The 24021-nt window shown below is 35.5% G+C and overlaps 1 protein-coding gene across 7 annotated transcripts in view; it reads left to right on the forward strand.

Moving 5' to 3' along the window:
* ATP7A (ATPase copper transporting alpha) overlaps nt 1-24021 on the forward strand; it is a 155647-nt gene that overhangs the window by 110829 nt on the left and 20797 nt on the right. For all 7 annotated transcript variants that reach the window (XM_073228031.1, XM_037021886.2, XM_037021885.2 and 4 more), the window contains 8 exons: nt 3390-3596; nt 5985-6148; nt 17268-17429; nt 18956-19032; nt 19212-19437; nt 20485-20718; nt 21856-21947; nt 22966-23093. In XM_073228031.1, the coding sequence (XP_073084132.1) occupies nt 3390-3596; nt 5985-6148; nt 17268-17429; nt 18956-19032; nt 19212-19437; nt 20485-20718; nt 21856-21947; nt 22966-23093 (1290 nt within the window). The remainder of the gene's footprint in view (nt 1-3389; nt 3597-5984; nt 6149-17267; nt 17430-18955; nt 19033-19211; nt 19438-20484; nt 20719-21855; nt 21948-22965; nt 23094-24021) is intronic.

Consider the following 24021-nt stretch of genomic DNA (forward strand, 5'->3'; position numbering starts at 1 on the left):
TTCAGATAATGTCATTAACCCTTGCTGTTCAAAAGAGAATCAAGGATATCAAATAGTAATATTCTCCTTTCAAGCTCACTTACATTGAGAAGAACAAAAATTATGTTAAACTCATGGTTAAATTATTATGGCAGATAAAGGTCAGTGAAGGAGAACCCACAGACTTACGAAACATTCTTATTTTTCATGTTCAAGACAAATGGCAGGAATGATAGAATTCTTACTTTTAAAAGTGAAGATATAGATCACATACATTAAAATTTACCCTTACACAATTCAGTGAGATTATGTTATATTCATAGAGTTTTGCAACAATTTCTACTATCCGATTTTAGAACATTTTCATCACTCCCAAAAGAAATCCCATACACATCAGTCACTCTGTATTTCCCCTTCCCTCCTTTAGCCCCTGCTATCTATTGTATTTTCTGTCTTCATGAGTTTGACAACTCTAGGTACTATGTAAATGGGCTCATAGAATATTTCACCTTTTGTGTGTAACTTCTTAAACTTAGCATAATGTTTCCAAGGTATACATATGTTCATCCACGTTCATAACATGTATCAGTACTTCATTCCTTTTTATTACCGGAGAGTATTCCATTATATGTATGTACCTCATTTTGTTTTTCCATTCATCGGTTGTTGGAAATTTGAGTTGTTTCCACTCCTTGGATATTATGAATAATGTTGCTGTGAACATTTGTATACAAGTATCTTCATGAATATATGTCTTGATTTCTCCTGGGTATATACGTAGGAATAGAACTTTTGGGTCATATGGTGAATATGTTTAACTTTTTCCAGGAACTGCCAAACTGTTTTCCAAAGTGGTTACACCATTTTACATTGCCATCTAGTATTCTCACTTTAATAAATAAAATCTCAAAAGACCAAGATTCTTGTGCTCTAAAAGAGATATATAATTCCCTATTAGAAAATTCATGCAGAATACTAAAATGTCAAAGAGCCTCCTGTACTACAAGTGTGAACAAACTATAGGAAATCTATAATTTCAAAAGGAAATAACTGTGGAACCAGAAGAAAAAAATTAAATTAGAAAATACCGGAAATGAAACTATCCATAAAATGAAAATTAGCCATAAAAAATGACTAAAATTAGTTTTTGCAAAATCAGTTGTATCTATCATCACCTACAATTTTTTGAAGTATTCAAAGTGACGGTATTTAAAACTATATTCATTCACACTTCACTAATTCCTAATGTTGAATTAGTCCTCAGGGTTTCTATTAATACTTAGGCACACATAGACACTACATAAGTAACTTTAATCTGCATCAGTATCAGTCAACCAGGTCATTTACACTGTGTTAGTTCTATGCCTCTTACATATAGGAACTTAAATCATATCAATCTTATATCACATATGGTATAAAACTGAAATATTTTTCATGATCAAATCTGTTATCTGTCATTACCATAAGCAAGGACCTCACAAACTTTCCGACCGCAAAACAGAATTTGTCCTGTTCACTTGGTTCTGTATTTTTGCAACTGAAAGTATGGCTCACAGATCTGCAGCATCAGCATTACCTGGGAGCTTGTTAGAAATACAGGCTCTCTGGCCCACTGCAGACCTATTAAATCAAAATCTACACTCTAATTTTAATAAGCTCTCCGGGTAATTTGTGTTAACGTTAAAGTTTGAGAAGCACTGGTTTAAATGATTTGCTTTACTGACCTCTAAGAATAAAATTTCTGAATTAAATTATGTTAGCATTGTTATCTAACATAATGATAATATAACATTAAATAATATAACTTAAAATAGCATTTATTAGGTTTCATATAACAAATATAAGCAGAGCAAAAGCAACTTTCCAATTACCTTAGGTGGCGTTGCAGATGGAGTAGTACTCTTGCACCATATCTACCTTCAACCTAGTCCTCAGGGATGATGAATTAAGCATGTTCAGTAACTTTTAACAGTGGCAAATATCTCAGGCTACTATTGTCCAGAGGCTCAGGAATCAATTATTCAACAAATAATTACCAGGAGCCTGTTATGTGTCCTGAATCTGTTAGGGCTTACAGCAAACACATTAATGGCCATGATGAGTAGGTAAAAAAAAAACCTTGGCAGTGAATAGCACCATAAAAGAGCCTAGAGCTGTGACTACAGTGATCCGTATTATTGGGATAAAACGTTGATGCCAAATGATTGTGTTCCATGTTTCTGCTAGGTATCAGAGTTAAAGATGCTTCCAGAATTGCGGCTACTTGTCAGTGCTGATCCAATGGTAGTCTGTGACCCACTACCACTGTGACTCATTCCCAGACAGACAGGGCACAGCACATTTTGCTTGCATATCATACTAGTCCTGGGTGGGCTCTAAATGTTAGAGGAGGTAGTGAGAAAAATGAGAGGTGCTTTTTATTATGACCATTAATTTCATCATTCTCTTAAGAAGACATATATGAAGTTAAGTCTTTTCTAACCAATTATAGCAAACAAATAATTACATTCCGTTCCTTTTTTGTAAGTTCTAAATCTTTAATTTCAGACTTGCAGAAAAGCTGCAGGAATAGTATAAAGAATTCCTGTTTACTAACTTCACTCAGATTCCCCAGTTAATATTTTACCACATTTGTTTTATCATTATTTCTCTGTAGACAGATATATACATACGCACAAACATATATAGATGACTTTTTGTGAATCATTTGTAAGTTACAGACATGATGTTGATCGTTGTTTTTAAGTTACTTTCTGATTATGTATTTACTCTTCTCATTATTTCTGGCACTGAAACTACCAGTCTTAAAGATCAGATTGGAAGCTCCTGAAACTTTTGGAGTCTTTTCTGATTGTTGCCTCAAGTGTAGGAAAGTTAACCTTCCTTTTGAATTCATTTAAGCACAAGTAATATTGCTACAGCCTATATAGAAAAGCTAATTTAAAGAAACTAACCAAGTAATTCATTGTGGCTTTTTAACACCTGCACTGCCTCTGGGGAAGACAGAAGCTTTTGCTTTTCTGCTTGCCTCACTCACTGGGGTAAAGGTCACGATTTTATGAATCTCTGTTGAGAGGTCATGCATGCCAAGGTAGCCAAAAGGAACTACTACTACCTTAGTGACTTATTTTAATACGGGACTTCTAGACTCTGAAAATTGTAGATGATATTTTGGACCACCGCTGGTACCTGAAATAACTTAATTTCTTTGGAAATTTTCCTGAAATCTGGGATGGGCGGTATTAAAACCGTAAGTCACTTCCTGGCAAGTGTAAAGATAACATTGCTAAGAGCTCTAGGTACTTGCTGGTTTTAAAGGAATGAATTGATGGTGCCTGGAGGTGTGGATTGCAATGAAGTATGCAGCTGGAGAACACCAGAAATGAAAAGACTCTTTTCCTGTCCACCAGATACAAATGAGCCCTTGGTAGTAATAGCACAGCCCTCATCAGAAATGCCACTTTTGACATCAACTAATGAATTTTATACTAAAGTGATGACACCAGTTCACGACAAGGAGGAGGCAAAGACTTCATCTAAGTGTTACATACAGGTTACTGGCATGACTTGTGCTTCCTGTGTAGCAAACATTGAACGGAATTTAAGACGAGAAGAAGGTGAGACACTCTTAAAAACGATTATTTTGTGTACTAGTTTGAGAATTCGGTTCTTTTGTTCTCTTATGTGTTTTGTAACCATTTTTATGATTCTTGCAAAGGCCCATAAAGACTATCAGTGATGTGCAGGACAACCTTGACTTCCTGACAGCCAGTTTTTGTTAGTGTTTTGTTCCCTTAGATACAGTTCCTATCTTGTTTACCTCAGGATCACATTTTAATATCAGTGAAATTTGTAGGAAAATAGCAGAAGGAAATACATAAGATTACTATTCTGTATGGATCTTGGCTGCAGTGGATTTTAAGAAACATACCAATTTTTTTGATAATGGCTATCTATGGTTATTTAAAACTAACAACTAGAATCCCTGAGTTTCAATATTATTATACCTGGACCAAGCACCAGACCATAATCAAGTTTCTTTAGAATTATATTGTTCTCTTCCAACAGTTCAATTGCTAATCTTTGTTGGCAGTAAAAATGTTCAAAAATACTTAATGTTGTGTATAAGTTTTAATTATAGGTTATAAAAAATAAGAGCTATCCATTAACAAACTACTACTCCCAACCTGGTGTTTGCAGTAGAGAAAAATGGCTGGGAGAACTTGATATAACCAAGATTTCAGCCTCTACTGTATCTAATTAGAATGCAGTCAAGGCTAAAGCTTATGTTACGCCTTGTTTAAATAAAAAAGAAAGGGAGGGAGGTTGCAAGCAAATGAGAGCAAAAAGAAATTTGCTAGGTTTCTGTTTAATTTTAGAATCAACTATTTTTGGGTAATTCAGAGAGAGCCCTTTTCAGGTGGCAAGCAATGCTTATGTAATTACAAATCCTTTTTTAAAAAAATCCATTGAGCAGATTCTTCCAGTTAGTCCCTACTATCCCCTTTACCACCTCTTAACCCAATTAGGAATACCATTGGCCTGGTGGGGTCACTGCATTCACTTTTTTTTTAAACTAAGTAAATACTACTACTCTCAATTTAGTTTGCATAATGTTTCTGAAAATGAATAGAAAGACTTCTAATTATAGCTTGAAGTGATAATTTTTTAAATTTACAAAATTTATGTAAGTATGAAAACTTTTTGAAAATTGAAAAGTCAGATTTTCCCTTCTATTTCTGTTTGGCTATAAATTACATTCAACTGAAGCAGTAAGATTTTTCCTACTTTCTCTATACCCTTCTCTTATTCCTGACACTTTCCTGTGAACAGATCCTTTGAATTTATTTTGGTACCCACAAAACCCAGAGTGTAAGTACTCTAGATGGAAAACATAGCTTATGTTAGGTACTTAATTTTCTTACTAAAAACCATTATTAGATTAATACTTGGATATTTTTCTTCTTGTCAAACCCCCGAGGTGAACTATGGACTGTTGATCCCCATTTCCTGTCAGGTAGCCAACAAGTGCCACAGATTCTTAGAAGGAGCAGCCATTTCTGCTGTGTGGAATTAGTTTTCTTCCTGGCAATAACAGCAGTGACTGGCCTAGAGAAGTGGGGTGGATTACACCAGAGAACAGCATGACTGCCCTAAAATGAACTCCTTTGTTCTTTTAACAAGTTATGTGGCACTTTTTTTTCTAGGAATAAGAGCATTTTAGATTAGTGTGTACCAGATAGTAAAACTGGAGAATTTTAAGAAATGACCATTATTTGATAATATTATAATGTGTATATTAAAACATTCTTGGGTTCTTTGCTATAATTGCAGTGATTCCTAAGTGTATGAGTTCCTTTCTCTGAGACTCTGTCTTATTAGTTTCTAAAAATGCTGTATATTTACATGATAATGTCTCAACTGATTATAATTCATGGGCCTCATTTAGATTTCAATTCAAACAAACAAACTAATACACAGTTATTAGATAATTGTGTAAATGTGAATACTGTCTGGGTATTGGGTGATACTGAGGAATTATTTTAGGTGTGATAATGGTATTATGGCAGTTTTTTAAATATAGAAGAGTATTTTTTAGAGATATATATTTAAATACTTACATATTAAATGATATGATATCTGGGATTTGCTTCAAAATAATCAGTGTAGAGGGCAGGGAGTAAGTGGGTACAAATACAGATGAAACAATATCAGCCCAGTATTATTGATAATTGTTGAAGCTGGGTGATGTACATGTTGGGTTTATTATGTTATTCTTTCTTTTGTCTATATGATTGAAATTTTCCATATTAAAAAGTTAAAAAATTAAGGCCCCCCTTTTCAAATAGTTCTATTTGGTTTGGCCTCAAGATTGTGTATAATTAGGTAATAAAATTCTCCAGATTCACTTTAACCCTTTCACAGTTAATTTAAAAATGATAAAACTTACAGCATTACTCTTTCTTATAAGGAATGTTTTCTGAATTTTCTTATCAATGCCCTAGGAATATATTCTGTACTTGTGGCTCTAATGGCTGGCAAGGCAGAAGTAAGATATAATCCTGCAGTTATACAACCCCCAGTGATAGCTGAGCTTATCCGAGAGCTTGGATTTGGAGCCACTGTGATAGAGAATGCTGATGAAGGGGATGGTGTTTTGGAACTTGTTGTAAGTAAGAATTTTTGTGATTAACAAAATTTCCTGGAAAAACTTAGTGAGGATTCAGAAAAGATAGTTCCAAAGATAATTAAAGGTTGGGAAAATGAGATATAAAAGGAAAATTAAGGAAACTGGAAAATGGTAGGATAAGAGAGGACTTAGTGGTGGCCTTCAAGCATGGAATGTCAAAGATAATCACATCTCTATTAAGAACCAAAAAAGAATTGGGTTTGAATGAATAAATGAAAATCAGCTTTTAAAATATAGTATGATTCCTACCTAGTAGCTTATAATAGAATAAATTCCAGATGCATTAAAGACTTAAATTTTATAAATGAAATAACAAAACCCAGGTATAAGGTGTATCGGTTTAAAATGCACATTTTATTCAACCCAGCAACTAAGTCTTATTTGTAAAACTTAAACAATTCAAACAAAAAAATTTGACCCTGCATCAAAATAAGTTCTACCTCAAACAAAAATTTGAATGAGAAAAATGAAACCATGAAATTACTATAAGAAATATTTGGAGGTTCTTTTTTTCAATATTTTATTACAAAAATTTTAGACATCAGGAAACTGAAAAGAATTGTACAGTGGACACCCTTATAAATACCACCTATTAACATTTACTGTATTTGTTTTATATTACATCAGTCCATTAATTCATTGGTGGAAATAATTTTAGACTAACAAATAAGTTGCAAAAGTAGTACAGAGAATTTCCATGTAGCCTCTATCGAGCTTTCCTCAAGGACAACATCTAACCCATCACTTAAGAAATGTTAGAATAAGGAAGGGCCTTTCTAAATATATAAAATCCATGAAATAAAAGATTGATAAATTCAGGTACATAAAATTTTCTTCTTGGGAGAAAAATACCATAAAGTCAAAAGGCAAGTAAAATAATTGTAATTCATATGAAAGATGAAAGTTAATTTTCTTAATATATGAAGAATTGTTATAAATCAGTAAGAGCTAGCAACCCAAAAGAAAGATGATAAAGGATATGAACTGACAGTTTACAGAAAAGCCAGAACAGTACCTCTGTAAACATAAGAAGATGTTTAGCTTCATTTGTAATAAGAGTAAAGCAAATTAAAATTGCATTGTGCCATTTTTCACCTATTAAGATTGGTAAAGATAAAAAACAATTTTGTGAACACTGTGTGTATGACCTTTCTTGTTGGTGGAGTACCAACTGATAAGGCTCAGCAGAGGAATTCGGCAGTATCTATCAAAAGTAAAGTTGCACATAGCCTTTGACTCAGAAATTCCACTTGTAGGAAGTTATCCAAAAGACATATTTGCATATGTATGAAATGATGTGTGCAAAGGTATTCATTATAGTATTGTTTTTTTTTATTTTTTATTTTTCAGAGGGCACCTCATATTTATTGATCAAATGGTTGTTTACAGCAAGAAAATTCTGTATAGGGGACTCAATGCACAATCATTAATCAACCCCAAGCCTAACTCTCAACAGTCTCCAATCTTCTGAAGCATAACAAACAAGTTCTTACATGGTGAACAAGTTCTTACATAGTGAATAGGTTCTTACATGGTGAACAATGCAAGGGCAGTCATATCACAGAAACTTTCAGTTTTGATCATGCATCATGAACTATAAACAATCAAGTCAGATATGATTATTCATTTGATTTTTATACTTGATTTATATGTGAATCCCACATTTCTCCCTCATTATTTTTTTAAATAAAATGCTGAAGTGGTAGGTAGATGCAAGATAAAGATAGAAAGCATAAGTTAGTGCTGTAAGAAGGCAAGTGTAGATGATCAGGTCTGTGCCTATAGACTAAGTATTAATCCAAGCTAGACAAGGGCAACAAAACATCCACGGATGCAGAAGATTTCTCTCAAAACAGTGGGGGGTGAGGTTCTAAGCTTCGCCTCTGTTGACCCCCAATTTCTCACCTGATGGCCCCCTGTGACTGTGCCTGTCTTAGGTTGTTCCTCCCTTGAGGAATCTTACCCATCTCTGGCTAACCAGCCGTCCTCCAGGGCCATACAGGGAAATGTAAATTTGGTAAGTGAGAGTGAAGTAATATTGTTTGAAAAGGTTAGCTTTTTACTTCTTTGCAGATTTATGCCTGGTGGCTTCTATGCCCAGCACTTGTCTTGAGGTATCTTTACCACTTGGAAGAATTATGATACTCGGTCATTTTAAATATGAGGCACGAATTCTACTAAAGGGCTGTAATTAGGAAGGAAGAAGAAAAGCTGTAGAAGTAGCAGACAGAAGAAAACATGGGAAGATTGATTATTTCTTTGACATAACTTCTTGTAGAGTAACATAAGCAAGTATAGGTTTTAACACACTACTAATTAGATTGCATACACACATTAACAGAATAGGAATACAGATGCATAACAAAAGCAGACCTACAGTTACCGGCCATATCCAGGGAAACCAAGAAAACCAGTTAGGTAACCCAGGCATTTGTGAAAACTTATCAATAATATGATGGATATTGTCTAACTGATTTTGAATTGTTTGAGAAAAATCAGACAAATTAAAACAACACATTCCTGGAAACTGTTCACATCCCATGTGTTCTTTTAACAATAGATAGTCTATAGTAGCACGATTTTGAAGTACTGCAACTCACACTTCTCCTAATTCTTGGTTGAGTTCCAACAGTATAGAATTAGTCAAATTTGTTGTTCTACTGTATGCACAGGCCAGCTTAGATATGTCCTTCTGCATTCCAATGGCAAGTCCAGGAAGTGGCAGGATGAATGCAGCTACAACTGCAACAGCGCCAGGATCTTTATTGAATTTTTTTGATGGTCATCTTCTGGAATGACTCTTCCAGAGGATGTTGATGTTGGAAGTTCTTCTTCATATCGTGTCTTAATTTGCTTTCTGGGTAGCCAAATTAGGCTTTGATCCTCTATAAAAACACAAACAAACCCTTTGCCCACACTTTGATATGACTTTTATACCATTGTGAAGAACCTATTGGAGACCACCACACAGGAACTGCTTTTTTTTCTTATAGAAAGAAATACTATCACAAAAATGCACTTCCATAACTGATCATCTGGCACCCTTTAAAATATCAAAATTAAGGATATGTAAAGCATGCATTAATCATTGATTTGCAGTTAATTTTATCCTATCATGGAGTAATCCCTCCCCTTTTTTGTTATCGTTAATCTACAATTACATGAAGAACATTATGTTTACTAGGCTCTCCCCTACACCAAGTCCGCCCATAAACCCCATTAGAGTCACTGTCCATCAGCATAGTAAGATGTTGTAGAATCACTACTTGTCTTCTCTGTGTTGCACAGCCCTCCCCTTTCCTCCATTCCCCACATTGTACATGCTAATCATAATACCTCCTTTCTTCTTCCCCGCCCTTATCCATCCCTACCCACCCATTATCCCCAGCCTCTTTCCCTTTGGTAACTGTTAGTCCATTCTTGGGTTCCATGATTCTGCTGTTCTTTTGTTCCTTCAGTTTTTCCTTTGTTCTTACACTCCATAGATGAGTGAAATCATTTGATATTTGTCTTTCTCCGCTTGGGTTATTTCACTGACCGTAATACCCTCTATCCACATCCATGCTGTTGCAAATTGTAGGATTTGTTTTCTTCTTATGGCTGAATAATATTCCATTGTGTATATGTACCACCTCTTCTTTATCCATTCATCTACTGATGGACACTTAGAGTGCTTTCATTTCTTGGCTTTTGTAAATAGTGCTGCAATAGACATAGGGGTGCATCTGTCTTTTTCAAACGGGAGTGCTGCATTCTTAGGGTAAATTCCTAGAAGTGGAATTCCTGGGTCAAATGGTAAGTCTATTTTGAGCATTCTGAGGAACCTCCATACTGCTTTCCACAATGGTTGAACTAATTTACATTCCCACCAGCAGTGTAGGAGGGTTCCCCATTCTTAACAACCTCACCAACATTTGTTGTTTGTCTTTTGGATGGTAGCAATCCTTACTGGTGTGAGGTGATACCTCATTGTGGTTTTAATTTGCATTTCTCTGATAACTAGTGATGTCGAGCATCTTTTCATGTGCCTGTTGCCCATCTGAATTTCTTCTTTGGATAACTGTCCAGCTCCTCTGCCCATTTTTAATTGGATTATTTGCTTTTTGTTTGTTGAGGTGTGTGAGCTCTTTATATGTTTTGGATGTCAACCCTTTATTGGATCTGTCATTTACGAATATATTCTCCCATACTGTAGGGTACCTTTTTGTTCTATTGATGGTGTCTTTTGCTATACAGAAGCTTTTCATCTTGATATAGTCCCACTTGTTCATTTTTGCTTTTGTTTTCCTTGCCCGGGGAGATATTTTCATGAAGACGTCACTAATGTTATTGTCCAAGAGATTTTTGCCTATGTTTTTCTCTAAGAGTTTTATGGTTTCATGACTTACATTCAGGTCTTTGATCCATTTCGAATTTACTTTTGTGTATGGGGTTAGACAGTGATCCAGTTTCATTCCCTTACATGTAGCTGTCCAGTTTTGCCAGCACCATCTGTTGAAGAGACTGTCATTTCCCCATTGTATGTCCATGGCTCCTTTATTGAATATTAATTGACCATATATGTGTGGGTTAATGTCTGGAGTCTCTAATCTGTTCCACTGGTCTGTGGCTCTGTTCTTGTACCAGTACCAAATTGTCTTGATTACTGTGGCTTTGTAGTAGAGCTTGAATTTGGGGAGCGAGATCCCCCCAAGTTTATTCTTCTTTCTCAGGATTCCTTTGGCTATTCGGGGTCTTTGGTGTTTCCATGTGAATTTTTGAACTATTTGTTCCAGTTCGTTGAAGAACATAGTTGGTAATTTGATAGAGATTGCATCAAATCTGTATATTACTTTGGGCAGGATGGCCATTTTGACTATATTAATTCTTCCTAGCCAAGAGCATGGGATGAGTTTCCATTTGTTGGTTTCTTCTTTAATTTCTCTTAGAGTGTCTTATAGTTTTCAGAATATAGGTCTTTAACTTCTTTTGTTAGGTTTATTCGTAGGTATTTTATTCGTTTTGATGCAATTGTGAATGGAGTTGTTTTCCTGATTTCTCTTTCTATTGGCTCATTGTTAGTGTATAGGAAAGCCACAGATTTCTGTGTGTTAATTTTGTATCCTGCAACATTGCTGTATACCGATATCAGTTCTAGTAGTTTTGGAGTGGAGTCTTTAAGGTTTTTTATGTACAATATCATGTCATCTGCAAATAGTGACAGTTTGACTTCTTTTTTACCACTCTGGATTCCTTGTATTTCTTTGCTTTGTCTCATTGGCATGGCTAGGACCTCCAGTACTATGTTAAATAACAGTGGGGAGAGTGGGTATCCCTGTCTTGTTCCCGATCTCAGAGGAAAAGCTTTCAGCTTCTCGCTGTTTAGTATGATGTTAGCTGTGGGTTTATCACATATGGCCTTTATTATGTTGAGGTACTTGACCTCTGTGCCCATTTTGTTGAGAGTTTTTATCATGAATGGATGTTGAATTTTGTCGAATGCTTTTTCAGCATCTATGGAGATGATTGTGTGGTTTTTGTCTTTTTTGTTGATGTGGTGGATGATGTTGATGGACTTTCGAATGTTGTATCATCCTTGCATCCCTGGGTTGAGTCCCACTTTGTCATGGTGTATGATCCTTTTGATATATTTTTGAATTTGGTTTCCTAATATTTTATCGAGTATTTTTACGTCTACATTCATCAGGGATATTGGTCTGTAATTTTCTTATTTGGCGGGGTCTTGGCCTGGTTTTGGTATTAGGGTGATGTTGGATTCATAGAATGAGTTTGGGAGTATTTCCTCCTCTTCTATTTTTTGGAAAACTTTAAGGAGAATGGGTATTATGTCTTCTCTGTATGTCTGATAAAATTCTGAGGTAAATCCGTCTGGCCCGGGGGTTTTGTTCTTGGGTAGTTTTTTGATTACTGCTTCAATTTTTTTGCTTGTAATTGGTTTGTTTTACTTTTGTGTTTCTTCCTTGGTCAGTCTTGGTAGGTTGTATTTTTCTAGGAAGTTGTCCATTTCTTCTAGGTTTTCCAGCTTGTTAGCGTATAGGTTCTCATAGTCTTTAATAATTCTTTGTGTTTCTGTGGAGTCTGTCGTGATTTTTCCATTCTTGTGTCTGATTCTGAAAAGTTAGTTGGTAGAATTTCAATCTTTTTGAATTTACTGAGGCTCTTTTTGTGGCCTACTATGTAGTCTGTTCTGGAGAATGTTCCACGTGCACTTGAGAAGAATGTGTATCCTGTTGCTTTTGGATGTAGAGTTCTATAGATGTCTATTAGGTCCATCTGTTCTAGTGTTTTGTTCAGTGCCTTCGTGTCCTTACTTATTTTGTGTCTGGTGGATCTGTCCTTTGGAGTGAGTGGTGTGTTAAAATCTCCCAAACTGAATGCATTGCTTTCTATCTCCTCCTTTAGTTCTGTTTGTATTTGTTTCACATATGCTAGTGCTCCTGTGTTGGGTGCATATATATTTATAATGGCTATGTCCTCTTGTTGGACTGAGCCCTTTATCATTATGTAATGTCCTTTATCTCTTGTTTCTTTCATTGTTTTGGAGTCTATTTTGTCTGATACTAGTACTGCAACCCCTTCTTTCTTCTCTCTGTTGTTTCATGAAATATCTTTTTCCATCCCTTGACTTTTAGTCTGTGCATGTCTTTGTGTTTGAGGTGAGTTTCTTGTAAGCAGCATATAGATGGGTCTTGCTTTTTTATCTATTCTAATACTCTATGTCTTTTGATTGGTGCATTCAGTCCATTTACATTTACGGTAACTATTGAAAGATACGTACTTATTGCCATTGCTGTCTTTAGATTCATGGTTACCAAAGGTTCAAGGTTAGCTTCTTTAGTATCTTACTGTCTAACTTAGCTCGCTTTCTGATCTGTTATAACCACTGTCTGGTGATTCTTTCTTTCTCTTCCTTCTTAATCCTCCTCCTCTATTCTTTGTATGTTGGTTGTTTTATTCTGTGCTCTTTTGTGTTTCCTTTAACTGCTTTTGTTGGTAGTTGATTTTATTTTTTGCCTTTAGTTAGTATTTCGCTGGTCTGCTTTCTTTGCTGTGATTTTATTTTCTCTGGTGAAGTCTGTTTAGTTTTAGGAGTGCTCCCGTCTAGAACCGTCCCTCTAAAATGCCGTGTTGAGGTGGTTTGTTGGAGGCAAATTCCCTCACCTTTTGCTTGTCTGGGAATTGTTTAATCCCTCCTTCATATTTAAATGATAATCGTGCTGGATACAGTATTCTTGATTCAAGTCCCTTCTGTTTCATTGCATTAAATATATCATGGCATTCTCTTCTGGCTTATAAGGTTTCTTTTGAGAAGTCTGATGATAGCCTGATGGGTTTTCCTTTGTATGTGACCTTTATCCTCTCTCTAGCTGCCTTTAAGACTCTGTTCTTGGCCTTGATCTTTGCCATTGTAATTATTATGTGTCTTGGTGGTGTCCTCCTTGGGTCCCTTCTGTTGGGAGTTCTGTGTACTTCTGTGGTCTGATCGATTATTTCCTCCACCAGTTTGGGGAAGTTTTCAGCAATTATTCATTCAAAGACACTTTCTATCCCTTTTTCTCTCTCTTCTTCTTCTGGTACTCCTATAATGCAGCTATTGTTCCTTTTGAATTTGTCACACAGTTCTCTTAATATTGTTTCATTCCTGGAGATCCTTTTATCTCTCTCTGCATCAGCCTCTGTGTGTTTCTGTTCTCTGGTTTCTATTCCATCAGTGACCTCTTGCGTCTTATCCATTCTGCTTATAAATCCTTCCGGACATTGTATCTTTTCTGTAATCTTCCTCTGGACGTCATCCCTTAACTCTTGTATATTTCTCTGTGGCTCTGTCAACATGGTTATGAGCTTTATATTGAATTCTTTTTCAGGAAGACTGGTTAGGTCAATCTCCTTCTCAGGGGTGTCCTCTATGATTTTGGTCTGCTTCAAATTCTGCCTTTTCATGGCTATAGAGATAGTTTGTGGAGCTGGCGTGAGTGACGGCTGGGAGAAAGTCTCTTCTTGTTGGTTTGTGGCCTTCCTCTCCTGGGAGAGCAGCGACTTCTAGCAGCTTGTGCTGGGCAGCTGCAGGCAGATGGGGCTTCTGATTCTTGCCCGGCCGCTGTGGAGTTTTGCTCTGCAGTTGCTGTGGGTGTGGCCTGCCTCAGGCTGCTGCTCTTATATGGCGGATCCGCACCAGAGGGGAAATGGCCGGGAGGCTGATTGTCTCTGTGAGAGGCCTCTGAGCTGCCTTGCTGTCCAGGGGATTAGGGTGCCCAGAGTTCCCTGGGATTCCCATTCACTGGACTAAGTGCCCCGGGACACTTCCATCCAGATGTGGGGTCCCTGTTCCTTTAAGACTTTCAAAAAGCACTTGCTTTTCTTTGTCCCAGTGGCAGCAACTGCAGGGACCTGCTCACAGGTCTTACTGTCCTGTTTGCCTGGTTTCCAGCACCCCACACATGCACTGTTTCTGCCCTCTGGTGTGGATGGCTAGGGCTGCATGTTTAGCAGTTCTGGGCTCCTTCTCCCTCCCGGCTCCGACTCCTCTCCTCCCGCCAGTAGCTAGGGTAAGGGGCGCTCGGGTCCCGCCGGGCTGCAGCTTGTATCTTACCCCGTTCGCCAGGCTCTGGGTTCTCGCAGGTGTGGATGTAGTCTGGCTATTTTCCTGTGTCTTCTAGTCTCTCTTTTAGGAAGAGTTGCATTTGTTGTATTTTCAAAAATATATGTGGTTTTGGGAGGAGATTTCTGCTACTCTGGTCATACCTCCATCTTGTCTCCACCCATAATTCTGTTTTTAATAGCAAAACAAAAAAATGAAATGTCAGTCATTGGGGACTACATTAATTATATGTTCATACAGTGGGATACTGAGCGGCTATTAAAAGGAATGGGTAGATTTTTATTTTTTAAAGACTTCTAAGAAGTAATAGCTTTATTGAAATGTAATCAACATGCCATAAATCTCGGCATTTTAAAGTGTACAATTGGGTGGTTTTAGTATTTTCTCAGAGTTATGTAACTCACCACTATCAAATTTTTCATAACATTTTCATAACCCTAAAAAGAAACCCCATACTTATTAAGAATTACTCATTCTTGATATTAATCATTTGAGTCTTTTTTTTCCTTTCATTAGTGTAAACAAAAGTTTGTTAATTTTGTGTCTTTTCAAAGAACGAACTTTTGGTTTTGTTGATTTTCTCTATTTTCTTCTGTTAATTTTTACTCTAATATTTATTATTTCCTTCCTATTGCTTGCTTTAGTTTGTTCTTCTTTTTCTAGTGCCTAATGGTGGAAGATTAGGTTATTTATTTGAGATCTTTCTTGTTTTTAACTTTTGTGTTTATAGCTATAAATTTCCCTCTAGTCACTGCTCGTATTTCAGAAATTGTACTGTTCAACTTGACTTTTCATGTACTTTACTATTAATCTCTCTTTATTGATATTCTCTATTGATTGAGGTATTGTTATCATACTTTCCTTTAATTCTTTAGACATGGTTTCCTTTAGTTCATTAAGTATATTTAAAATGGCTGATGTAATATCTTAGTCTAGTAAGTCCAGTGCCTGGGCTTCTTCAGTGACAATTTCTGTGGCTTTTTTCCTGTGTATGGACCATACCATTTTGTTTCATTGCATATCTCACAGTTTTTTGTTGCAAATATAATGTGGCAACTCCAGATATAAGATTCTTCACCCACACCATCAGAGTTTGTTGTTGTTGCTCTTTGTCATTGTTATTATTTGCTTAGTGACTTTTCTGAATGAATTCTGTAAAGTCTATATTCTTTGTTCTGTGTGGCCACTGAAGTTTATGCTTGGTTACCTCACTGGTCAGCTAATGATTGTACAGAGATTTCCTTAAATACCTGGAACCAGTAAGTCTCTCAGTCTTTGTTGAGATGCTCTATATAAATGTTGGGGCTTGCCTTCAAAACATTAAGCCATGCAGTTGTCAATTTTTCCCCTAACCTTCTCTTCCTGCTTGTGCAGAGCCTAAATGTCAGCCTGAGGTGACAGGTTAGGACTTTCTCAGGTCTTTTCATCCCTGAACATGTACACAACCCTCTGCTGTGCATGACCTTCTAGATTCCTAGGAATATGTTGTAGCTCTTATAGACATTTTGCTTCCCAGCTTTTCCTTTTAGGCTTTTTTTTGGTTAGCCTGTTGTTTTCCCCAACTGTTGTCCATTGGCTCAGGCAGCCACAAGGTTAAACAATTGCCTCTAATTGTTTCTGACAAATTCTCCCAGGGAAAAAGCCTTTTCTACTCACTGAGTTCCCATCAGGGCAAACATAGATATCTTCATAAGTGGGATGTTTCAGGAAACCATCAGACAGATCAAACGATGACAGTTCTCTGGGAATGAGGCTTTGAAGGAGATGCAACCCTTTTCTGATCTCTCTGGTGGCTTCCATGATTGTAAACTGTTTTTCACCATGATTGTAAACTGATTGGTCTTCATGGCTCCCATAGACCTGGAAGGCAGTGAATGGAAATATGCAAATTATAATGCCACATTACTTGCTATTTTATTAGGATTCATCTGATTTATTTGACTAAATATTTCCTGGGTTCCTGCAAGCTTTTGTTTAATTTCCAAATTTCTAAAGAAGTTGGTTCTGACAATTTTTGCCAGTTTTTTCATTGCTTTTATGGAGGAGAGAATATTTAGAGATCTGTACTCCACCATTACTGATATCTAGGGCAAAATACTTTTTCAGGCAAAGGTACAGCACTTTGTCATCCATTAACCTTCGCTAAAAGTAATATTAACAGCTGTATGCTTCAGCAGGATGCAAAAAAAATCTAGAGGGAAGCATGGCATCGACTATAAGAAACAATGATAGGTATCAAATCCTTTGTCATTGAGTAGTGACAGGAAGAGGGAGACTTTTAATGAGATCCACTATTTAACCTGTTGCAGCTGGGGCCATATTTTTTCAGTGTGATATAAAAACAGCATTCTAATGATGATACATAAAGCATACTAACAGTACAGATAAGACCTTGTGTTTTAATCCTGTTCTACAAGAGTTCTTTTAGTTTAAAGTAATAACTCATGTTTAATGGAGGAGAAGTATATTCCTGAATAACAAAGCCTTTGTCTTTAACAGGTGAGAGGAATGACGTGTGCCTCCTGTGTACATAAAATAGAGTCTACCCTCACAAAACACAGAGGGATCTTCTACTGCTCTGTGGCCCTGGCAACCAACAAAGCACATATTAAATATGATCCAGAAATTATTGGTCCCAGAGATATTATCCATACAGTTGAAGTAAGTGCCAAGACTGCATTTCTGTGTTCTTACCTATTCAATCAGCACTCCCTTGAATCACTTCTGGTTTGTATCAGATAGAGACAATGACAAAAACTGGACCCTTTTGGTTACTCTAGACGACATCTGTCTCAAAATTTAATGTAAATGTGTCTGCCTTTTTTTCTGTCTTTGTCTGGAAGAGTTAGGCACTATTAATCAGGAGCTGACTTAAGATAGAACCACAAATCACTTAAAAATATTTAGGAAATGGAAGTATAGTACAATTTGTTATGAGTAAGATTTATATTAATCATTTAGAAAGTGAGGCATCCTGCTAGATGCCTTGTTGTTTTTCATGTCAAAGCAAATTATGTATTTTTAAGTTACAATAAGAAATTTACAAGACCAAACCCTTTTCTTTGTAACAAATTCATCCTGTGTTCTTCAATAAATCTTAAGTGGTAATACACGTGAAAGTGCTTTGAAAGTTTCAATGTGATATAGCATTGGTGCCCTAATGATCTAAAGCATGTTAATAGTTCAGATAAGATCCTATTAATATAGGTAATAATAATACCATTCACATCTTATGAAGCTACCATTTTTGAGTATCTGCTATTTGCCATTTACTAAGATTGCAGAGGTTCAGATCTTAATATTCTCACAGCAGTACTGTCACCTTCATTTTGGAGGTGAGTAAATGCAGGTTAAATTACTTGCCCAGAGTCGCATAGCTAGTAAGTGTCACAGCCGGACCTAATCTTTCTGACTCAAAATCTCATACTTGCTCTTTTCACTGTACTACACTAACAAATGAAAGATGGTAGTGTTTTTGTAAGCAGTTTAAAATACAGTGTTTGTTGCTGTCTGTGCTCATATGAGTCATACTTATGTGTAGTTTTACTTAAATACTGTTTTACAGAGGAACATTTATGTTTGTGATCTTTTCTTTTTTGATAGAATAAAAGTAAAGGCTGCATGTGCAAAGCCTTGAATAACATATTTAGTATGATGCTAGGTTTTATGGCCTATCATTCAGTTTTTTATACTAGCTCAGGGGATGGATGGATAGATGTCAAAACTAAAATAAAAATGATTACTATGTATCAATACTAGTAGATAGTACTTGTCTAAATGTTAAGATTTATGATTCTACAGCTGAATTCTCTCTTTAGTAGGTCATCAAATACTGTCAGCCTGGCCAAGTAACAGACTCTGCTTTTTTCCAAAATAACTTATTGGAGACTTTAGTTTACTTTTTGATAAAATAAGAACCTCTACTGAGGACAACTGTACTTGAGTTAAATCGTTAGGTTGAGAACAGTAGGATACACATTAACTAGAGTTGAAGAAATACTCATTTTTTGATGGAAGATTAGAGACAAATGTAATTGAGAGAAGGAAGCACATCTTCAACTTTGTATTCCCCAGAGTGACTTGCACTCAGTAATTGAAGTTCTTAATAAAACCATCATGGCTTAGAATTTCTCTATGTGATACATTTATACATTCAATGATATAATTTTTCTCATGAATTTCCTTAGAGCTTAGGTTTTGAAGCTGCTTTGGTCAAGAAGGATCGGTCAGCAAGCCACCTAGACCATAAACGAGAAATAAGACAGTAAGTAGTTTAGAGTGTCAGTGATTTTGATTCCTTGTTAAAAATTTCATATATTGTTAGCATGTGAGTTTTTATAATCCTTATACTGGGTGGAGTGGTCACAATTTGTATTTCTCTATAGTACATAGAATCTTTAACCATTAGCTACTTACTGGAATTATTTTTCATTTCTCCCTAAGATGGAGACGTTCATTCCTAGTAAGCCTATTTTTCTGTATTCCTGTAATGGGCCTCATGATATATATGATGGTTATGGACCACCACCTTTCAACTCTACACCATAATCAGAACATGAGTCAAGAAGAAATGGTCAACATTCATTCTTCTATGTTCCTGGAGCGCCACATCCTGCCGGGATTGTCCATTATGAATTTGCTATCCTTTTTATTGTGTGTACCTGTCCAGGTAAGTGTTAGGAAATATATTTGTTAATAATGAAAAATAGCCAAAATGTGGTAAGGAAGGCTATTTTCAATTGCAGAACAGATTTGCCAGAAATCTAATCATTTTATGCTTTACAGAAATAATTTTAAACTGAGTGGTTAAAGTAGATAATAAATCCATTTAACCCTAAGGATATTTAGTGACAAAGCAGAGAATAAGAGTTCAGTTCATATTCAAGTATCAGTTTGGTATTCATATCTACTATTATGTATAACTTTATATTTAAAGTTATAATAAAATATATAATTTTATTTATACTTAGTGTAGATTAAGTATAAATAAATATGCATTAAGTATAATAGTAATGTACATTAAAATGAAAATTGTATTATAGTAAATATTATTAATTGATTATATAACATAAAACAATTATCATAATTATATTAGTTTTATTATTTCTATCTAACAAGCTCATTACTTTCTTTACATTTTCAACTCTTCTTTTGAGATAAACTTTTACTGTAGAACACTTCCGTCTAATAAATCTATTCTTTTTTCTGACCTCTATAAAAGGCAATAATGATTTTTAAAACATCTTAGTATATTTCCCTATAGTAATGAAAAATAAGCTTTTCAGTTATGTTTACCAATGAAAATAGCCAACAGATCCAATAAATTGTGATATACCCCTTAGGTTGAATTTTAGAAAGGGGGATGTGTGTTTTAAGTAAAAAATCCTTGTCAAAAGAATGTGATTTTTTCCCCTAGTTATTGTTTTTGCTAGCATAAAAAGAAAAATCCAGGAACCATCTGACATTCCTTATATTATGGAATATCTACTGGATCATAGAGGACAACTGTCAAGGGCTTGTACAGCAATTTGAATCCCTACACACACATATTTGCTAAAATTCAAACAGTATTGTTTCAGTTTGAAATTTCTCCATAGTGTTTATGGATTAGGTAAAAGCCAAAGAAGTTACCATTGATACTGTATCTTAGTTATTGAGGTATATAGTGAATTTCAGTATCTTTAAAAAAGGAATCATTATTGTTTCTGTATTACAGTTTTTTGGAGGCTGGTACTTCTATGTTCAGGCCTACAAAGCACTGAAGCATAAAACTGCAAATATGGATGTATTGATTGTGCTGGCAACCACCGTTGCATTTGCCTACTCCTTGGTTATTCTTCTGGTTGCAATGTATGAGAGAGCCAAAGTAAACCCTATTACTTTCTTTGACACACCTCCTATGCTATTTGTGTTTATTGCATTAGGCCGGTGGCTGGAACATATAGCAAAGGTAAAGTAAGAAAGCATGAAATTTGTTATCTTGGGTGGATAAATGACCCTAATATTTCCTAGACCAATTACTGGAAATTCACAGTTAACTATTTACTGAAAGAACTACTTTTGTTTTGGCAATATTTTAAGTTAAATATTCCTTTAGGAGATTTATCAAATCTGTGGAATTAATACTGTAGATAGTACAGAATGTCCATGTTTATTTTAAGAAAGAGACATTTGAGAAGTACTTATTTATTTGTATCACATTATTAATGGAAAAATTGATGCAAACACAAAATGTAAAATAATGATAGAAAAAAATTGACCCATAATCTCATGCTATAATGGAAATCACTTTATAACCCCATTCCACATACCTTTATATTTTACAGAGTGGCAAATGTAGTGTACATACCACTTTATACCCTACCCTTAATACTATAAAGTTTTCCCCCCTTTTTGCAGTCTACATAATTAGTTGGTATTTCTGAGTAATATTCTATTAAATCAATGTGCTATAACTTACTAAATGATTCTGGTTTTTTTCTCAATTACATTATTTCCAGTTTTTCATTTTAGATCATCCTGCATTAAACATATTCATATGTAATAGTAATTCCTATTGAATTAATATCAGGATAAATTACTACAGATATGATTCAGGGGCATAAATCTTTCTATGGCTCATGCTGCAAGTTAGAACAGTTTTTGCCAGCAAGAGTATGTTAGTGAAGTGGTTTTATTATAACTTCATGAGAATTGACTCCTATCTAAATGTTTGGTAAGTTACTAGGCATTAAATGGTATCATAGAGTTGCTTGAGTTTATATTTCTGACATTATAGTAGATATAAACGTTTTCCCACATACTGGGTATTCTGTTTCTTCTTAAATGAATTGCCTGTTCTTGTTCTTTACCCAGGTACCTATTGAGATCTTGATGTTTTTCTTATTAATGTACATTATTTATAAGTTACATCTAATACATTTTGTATTTTGTGTATATCATATTTTTGAAGTGAAACATTTTCTGATTTGAACCAATTAATATTCTTAAGGCTGTCTTCTAGGTAAATATTAAAGATCATATCTTTACTTTAGGTAAGACCTGAGCTTTTTCTTAGCATTGTTAACATGTTTGTTTTAATTTATAGGGCAAAACATCAGAAGCTCTTGCCAAGCTAATTTCACTACAAGCTACGGAAGCAACTATTGTAACTCTTGACTCTGATAATATCCTCTTGAGGTATTTATTTTCATTCTTTCCCCTTCTCTTTGTTAACTTCTTATGGGAGATATCAAACATACACAGAAATTGAGGGAAGAATATAATGAACCCACATAATCTTTCTCCCAGATTTAACAGTTATGCACATTTTGCCATACTTCACCTGTAATTTTTATTTCTGTTGTTGCAGTAGTATTTTAAAGTAAATAACCAGTTGTGTTGTTTTACTGCTAAATATTCCTGTAGTATCTCTAAAAAAAGAGTATACTCTTATATAACTGTAATAACCACATTGCATCTAACAAAATGAACAATAGTTCTTAATATCATCTAATACGTAGTCCATATTCACATTTCTCCTGTTGTCTCCAAAGTGTTTTAAGTTTCTTTGAAATGGATTCAAGCAAGGTCCATGTGTCATTGCATTTGACTGACATGTTTCTTTTAATCTAGAACAGCTCCACCCTCCTGCTCTCCCTCCCTCCTTCTTCTCTCCTCCTCCCTATCCACCCATCCTCCCTGTCCATACAATTGACCTATTAAAGGAGCAGCCATCAGCTGCCCCCTAGAATATCCTGCAGTCTGGATTTGTCTCTTTATATCTTTGTGGGGTCATTTAACTTGTTCTAAAACTCCTGTATTATCTGTAAACTGGAAATTAGAGCTAAAGATGTGATTAGATTTCATTCTTTTGTATTTCTCATTTGTATACTCATAAAATTATTTAGCTAATTTACACAATAAATAAATTGGTTAGTTAACAAAAGCCCATTACGTTATTTTCTAAAACTTTCATTTATTCATTCAATGACTATTCAGCAATATTTAGAGTGCCTACTTTGTGCCAGGTACTGAACTGCTCTCCAGTAGTGAATAGGACTGACATTGTAGTTCTATTGTAGCTTAAATGTTCTTCTAGCTTCCATTGGTAGCAATTATGGAGCCATAAGTGCCATAACAGCTAAAAAGCTTGCATGGCAAGATAAGGGTGAGAAGCATATTTGTCATGATGCCTTTTATTGTATCTCTTATCCAGTGAAGAACAAGTGGATGTGGAACTTGTACAACGTGGAGACATCATTAAAGTGGTTCCAGGAGGCAAATTTCCAGTGGATGGTCGTGTTATTGAGGGACATTCTATGGTAGATGAGTCCCTCATCACAGGTATGTTCTTTCAGAGGATCACGACATGAAAATGAAGTCAATCAAAAGTGTTAATGAAAAATAGGCATGAAAGGTGAAGAGCTTATTGTAGAAACTATGGAATAAGTAAATAGAGAGCAAAGAGAATATGAGTTTTTAGGACTGTATTAAATAAACTTCCACAGATTTACTGTGGTTTTAGTTATGCTTCTGAAGGCTCTTCTCACTGAGAATTGTTAATTACTAGAGTGTATAATCAAACGAAGTTGTCTCATTCTGCTGTAGAGCCCAGTAGACTTTGGGAATTTTTCCTGAGCAAATGCCGAAGTTTGTCTTCCTGCCCTAAAGACTAGTCTGATCTGAATTGGAACAGGACTCCAGGTTTTCCACATAGGGTCTTCTCTAAGAGAGTCGGCCTGGAGTAGTTTTAGCGGTCTTAGAGAACGAAGGCCAATCCTGAGCAGAACCAAAATAGCACCTTTCCTACCTCAACCCTCAGGATAATCATAGAAGACGCTCAGTTTATGGACCATGTGGAAAATATATGTTTCTCAGTAGGGGTGCTTTTGCCAGTACAGATGGGGCAGTTCTTAGTTCTGAGGGACTGTCTTACACATTGTGGTATGTTTAGTATCCCTGACCCTGGCACACAAAGAAAGGGGAGTAGCAGTACGCCATGCCCCACCAGTAGTTACTGCAAACAGGAACTCCCTGCCACATTTCTAAATGCTCCTTGAGAAGAGGTTGAGAACCAGTTATCAAAGACTAGGGTAGAGCTTTTAAAAGTATCTGGGCACAAGAGCTAACATACTAGGTTTTTCCAGTTTAAGATATGTATCCTTGAGTTTGGCCCAGAACTGACATAAGGAAAAAGAGAGGGCAAATTTTACCTAGGCATTTGTCCAGATTGTTTCATGAAGTAAGTATCTCCTTTGTAGATATTTTTTGA

This window comes from Manis javanica, chromosome X (assembly GCF_040802235.1).
Source record: "Manis javanica isolate MJ-LG chromosome X, MJ_LKY, whole genome shotgun sequence".
Lineage (NCBI taxonomy): Eukaryota > Metazoa > Chordata > Mammalia > Pholidota > Manidae > Manis > Manis javanica.